Below are 4,791 nucleotides of genomic sequence, written 5' to 3' on the forward strand. Positions count from 1 at the left end.
TTAAGTTAAGTTATACACAAGTTAGCTTAACATGCTGTAAACGTTAACCTAACATGCTGTGCACATTAGCTTAACAAGGTATACACATGTTAGCTTAACATGACGTGCACGTTAGCTTAACATGACGTGCACGTTAGCTTAACGTGACGTGCACGTTAGCTTAACATGGTGTGCACGTTAGCTTAACATGACGTGAACGTTAGCTTAACATGACGTGCACGTTAGCTTAACATGACGTGCACGTTAGCTTAACATGACGTGCACGTTAGCTTAACATGATGTGCACGTTCGTTTAACATGCTGTGCACGTAAGCTTAACAAGGTATACACGTTCGCTTAACATGCTGTGCACGTAAGCTTAACATGTCGTACACGTTAGCTTAACATGTCGTACACGTTAGCTTAACATGAGCAACACAAACATATGTTTAAGTTTTACATATTTCTGCTAACGTGTAACATGTTAAGCTAACGTGTATAACATGTTAAGCTAACGTGTAAGTCCTTAAGGTTCAGTCTAGTTATGGAAATGAGATTACTTTAAAAAAATAGGGCTTTTTTTAAGTTTGGTGTAAAATGCATAATTTAAATTTCCTCAAGTCTCGTTGATAAATTGCTGTTTTTATTTTAATCAATCTTTTTTTTGTAAAATTTGTTTTGTTTTTTGCTAAGGATATTGGGGGCCTGATGGAGATTGTCCAACGGCCACTTTTGGCCCTCGGGCCTTAAGTTGCCCACGTGTGCTTCAGAGGTTACTACAAAGGTCAACCATCCTGAAGTTTTAACTCATCTGTAACGCTGCAGTTTCCTTGAACCGCAGCTTCAAAGCTTGCTGTGGTGCAGAAAAACGCATGACTGAAGAAGTTCTGACCCGACTGGATGAGGTGACTCGCTCCTACCAGTCTCTACCGCTTCGTAGTTTCACAAGCACGCCCCGACTACGTGCATTTACAGAATTAACAGACCGACCAGTCTTTACAGCTGAAGAAGTGGTTCACTACTGCTTCATTTGCACATCACCACCCGGAGACGGGGCTTCAGGGTCAGCTGTACAAACATCTGACTCCTGGTTTTACAAATCTCCAGAGGAAGAACCTGATTCAGCTCAACGTAGGAGCTGGGTGACGAACACAAATCTGCCAGCGACTGTTTTGCTTTAATTTAAGCCTCATGATCTTTCTGTTTAAAAATGTCAAACCAGCAGTTTATCCCTGATCTGAAGCCGTTTATGTCCTACGTTCATCGTTTGCTCCTAAAGTTGAACCACATTCACCTCCTGTTCATACGACCCATAACTGGAGCAGGAAGCGATTACCTGGGGTTCCTCTCCCTCACCACAGACAGCATGTCAGTGCTGATGGTAGGGTAGTGAACGTAGCTGCCTACGCTGCAGCCCCCGAGGTAGCGAAACAGGGGGAGAGTGAAGGCGTAACCCATGGAGTCTATGTAAATGTCCGGGACAAACTCTGTCAGCGCCTCCCATCCCAGAAAAATGGATCCCACGCTCTGACCCAGCAGGGTGAAGTGAGGGAACAGGCTGGCCTCCACGAGCACTCGATGCTGCAGGAAGACGAACTGGACCGGCCGGGGGAGCGTGATGTTGAAGCGGCGTCTGGCTCCGTCCAGAATCTGCTGCCCCGTCACCCCCAGGTCCCCGGTGTACACCACGAAGTTCACATCCGCATACCTGCAGATGGGTCAACGCATCAGAAGCCTGAAGATCCTCAAAGACAACTTCTACAGAAGTCAACCTCACCTGTTTTGTAACGCCCTGATGGCGCACCAGAGGACCCTCTCCCCCCCGCCGCCAGCGTTGCAGTACGGGTGGAAAAACGCCACGGTGGCACGGCGTTCCCTCGCCCGCCGGGCGTTCCTGCTGCTCTGCAGCCAGAAGCGAACTGCCGACACCAGCAGGACCAGGACGGCGATGAGAAGCACACACAGGAACACCAGCGGGAGCAGCAATTTCCACAGCAACCTGAAACAAAGAGGGGCAACTTTGTCAACAAGATTTTATACACGCCGTCAAAAGACAAGGGTTTAAAGAAAAAACACAGATCATGAGAAATGACACTTCACAGACTACACACGTGCTATTCAGGGTACCGTATTGTTCGCTGTATAAGTATTTTTTTTAAAAAGTAACTTTTTGCATAATTTACATTACATTCAAGTAACGTATTTATGGATTTTTTTTCCCCATATTTATAAACCAATTTTGGCTGAGATATGACAGTTTTCATTCATCCTGAATGAAAGAATGGAACAGTACCATTTTCAGCCACTAGATGGCAGCAGAGTAGTAGAAGTACGGCATGCCGTTGTATCACGGAATACGGAAAAGTGGCTATAATGACAAATTCAAAGACAGTTCAAGACAAAAACAACTGGACTTTATTTATTATACTTTATTTTTGTCTTGAACTATTTTGAATTTACCATATCCTGGATGACTGAGAATCCTCACCAGCTATTAATGACACAATCGGCCTGCCATACAATCCCCATCTTCGTTCTGCTTGCTGCTGCTAGGAACAAGTCAAACAGCTGCACCGCCCGAGCGAAATGCAGCTAATTTGACCATTAAAGTAAAAGTTTAACTGAGACACACCTTTGCTATAATTTCGAGCAAACAAATAATTGTTTTTTTAACTGTTAATCTTGTTAAAGTCTTCCCGTGCACGCTCCTGCGACCGCCACTTGGTAGCCGATCGATTTTTGGCACAACACCAGTCCATATTTCCGGGTTGTCAGCGGTGACGCATGATAGATGCGACCCACACAGCGATGCGACATATTTATGGATTTTTCCACTTTTTTAGATTATTTGGATTGATGCGACGTGTACAGTGGAAAATATGGTAATAATTTAGGTTAATAAATGACCACAAATGGACATTTTTGGTTTTTGGGGTCTTAATTTCAGCAAAATCACTTCATTATAAAAAACCTGGGCGTAATTTTTCTGAGTGAGAATTTAAAGTGGAAGTTTTTTCAGATTCAGAATTGCAACTTTTCTTGACAAACTCAATTTGTAACATAAATATTCAGAAGACTGATGAGGATGCTGCTCCAAATAACTGTTCATATGAAAATGTTACTATAACGCACAGCTTTGTGTTTATTTATACAGGTGAATTAGCTTAAAACACACGAATAATATCAGAATTTCTGTTTTTCTTCATTAAACATCGCCAACAGTAGCTCAAACAGAAAGGGAAAAATGTCTAATTTTGTTTTTAAAAGTGAGAATTAACATTTGGTTCTTATTAAAACGTAGCTTACCTCGTTATTTCACACAAACACAGGACAAGTTGATCGTGAGCAGACATCTTTAATGCGATAAAAACAAATAAACCTGAATTCGTCGCTCATCTGTGACGTCAATTTATCTCCGCCCCCTAGCGGCAAGGAAGAAGTACTGCGCCACATTTATTTTATTTTGCTGCCCCCTAACGGCGAACTTTTATTTTATTTGTTGCCATCTAGTGGCCTGGATGTGGTACTGCATGCACTTTTATGTGCAGCATATTAAATAAAGAAATTAATTTAAATATTAGCAAAATAGACACTGTAAAGTGACATTTAATTAATATAAATATAAAGCTGATCGTTTGTGCTATTTCACAGCCTACTTTCAAGACAAAAAGAAGTTCTGAATAAACACAGGTTCAATCAATAATGTGTCCCCCTGCCCCCACAGTTTGAACAAACATTAATTGTTTTTCAGTCTGGACCCTGGCATCATGGCGATTCTTTTGATATTGTTTGTTTTTATGAATTTGGACCTGTTTGTGAAGACTGGACACTGCACTGAAACACGGTAAATCCTCGTCGTCGATGCGAATAAACAGTAGTAAAGTGTTGCTTTAACTGAGTTTAAAGGTTATGTCGCTGAGAGAAAAGGGCACATTTGTGTAAACTCATGAAACTTTACTGTGGCGTGTACGCTCTAAGTGTGTCCTAATTTCAGTTGTAAGTGGATTAATACATTTGAAAACATTTCTATCAGTGATCAGGTTCTATCGATTACCCCCTACACTCAAGAGCAAGTGGAGGTTCTGAAGAACGTGTCCACCCAATATGAAGTAATATTTAAAATTGATCAGTATTTACATGTATATAACTTCCTGCACTGAATCATGACACTTGTTTTCCTCTCAGACAGCTTTATGGCAGCCTGTTTCACCTGTGTACATTAAGGAGGAGGCTCCGGTCCACCTTTATGTCCCTGCAAACAGCTCGGAGAGGGTCAGGAAGCTGCTACAGCAACATGGCATCACACATGAGTATGTTACCTGTCTGAGCATGAACTCTCATAGGAGCCACGGTAAAGTCAAGATGGACAATTAGATTAAATGTTTTATTTCATTTTAGGGTTTTGTTAGCCAACGCTGCTGAGCTGATAGAAATACAGATGAGGAACGACTCCAGCGACCCGAGAAGTGGCTCAACTTTCTACCAGAAATATCACCCGCTGGAAGATGTGAGATTTTAACTTTTTGTTTGTGTTTGTTTATTGTCGTGGAGGCCATTAAGAAATACTCTCTGTCTGTCTTATGAGATGGATAATTTAATATAAGTGAGGCGCAGGTTTTCATTTTGGTGTGTGGCTGCATCTAGATGTAAGAAAGCTCCCTATCAAAATACTGGGCTGCCACATCAAAATCCAAGATGGCCACCACCAAATATACTGTATATATACATATACGTATATATATATATATATATATATATACATATACCTGTATATAGTTATATAAACATATCTCTATGATAAGAAGAGCGTCG

General features: G+C 41.6%; 2 protein-coding genes across 2 annotated transcripts in view; one reads left to right on the forward strand and one right to left on the reverse strand.

Annotated features, from left to right (window-relative positions):
- The window catches only part of alg11 (ALG11 alpha-1,2-mannosyltransferase), a 4,770-nt gene extending 1,438 nt beyond the window's left edge, over positions 1–3,332 (reverse strand). The window contains exons 1-3 of the mRNA XM_037696356.1: positions 3,286–3,332; positions 1,757–1,978; positions 1,316–1,687 (exon numbers count right to left, since the gene is read on the reverse strand). Of these exons, the coding sequence (XP_037552284.1) occupies positions 1,316–1,687; positions 1,757–1,978; positions 3,286–3,332 (641 nt within the window). The remainder of the gene's footprint in view (positions 1–1,315; positions 1,688–1,756; positions 1,979–3,285) is intronic.
- Positions 3,333–3,716: 384 nt separating this feature from the next.
- cpb2 (carboxypeptidase B2 (plasma)) overlaps positions 3,717–4,791 on the forward strand; it is a 5,674-nt gene continuing 4,599 nt past the window's right edge. The window contains exons 1-4 of the mRNA XM_037696825.1: positions 3,717–3,823; positions 4,013–4,088; positions 4,165–4,289; positions 4,378–4,486. Of these exons, the coding sequence (XP_037552753.1) occupies positions 3,747–3,823; positions 4,013–4,088; positions 4,165–4,289; positions 4,378–4,486 (387 nt within the window). The 5' untranslated portion in view covers positions 3,717–3,746. The remainder of the gene's footprint in view (positions 3,824–4,012; positions 4,089–4,164; positions 4,290–4,377; positions 4,487–4,791) is intronic.

This window comes from Nematolebias whitei, chromosome 23 (genome assembly GCF_014905685.2).
Source record: "Nematolebias whitei isolate Nwh7 chromosome 23, NemWhi1, whole genome shotgun sequence".
Classification (NCBI taxonomy): Eukaryota; Metazoa; Chordata; class Actinopteri; order Cyprinodontiformes; family Rivulidae; genus Nematolebias; species Nematolebias whitei.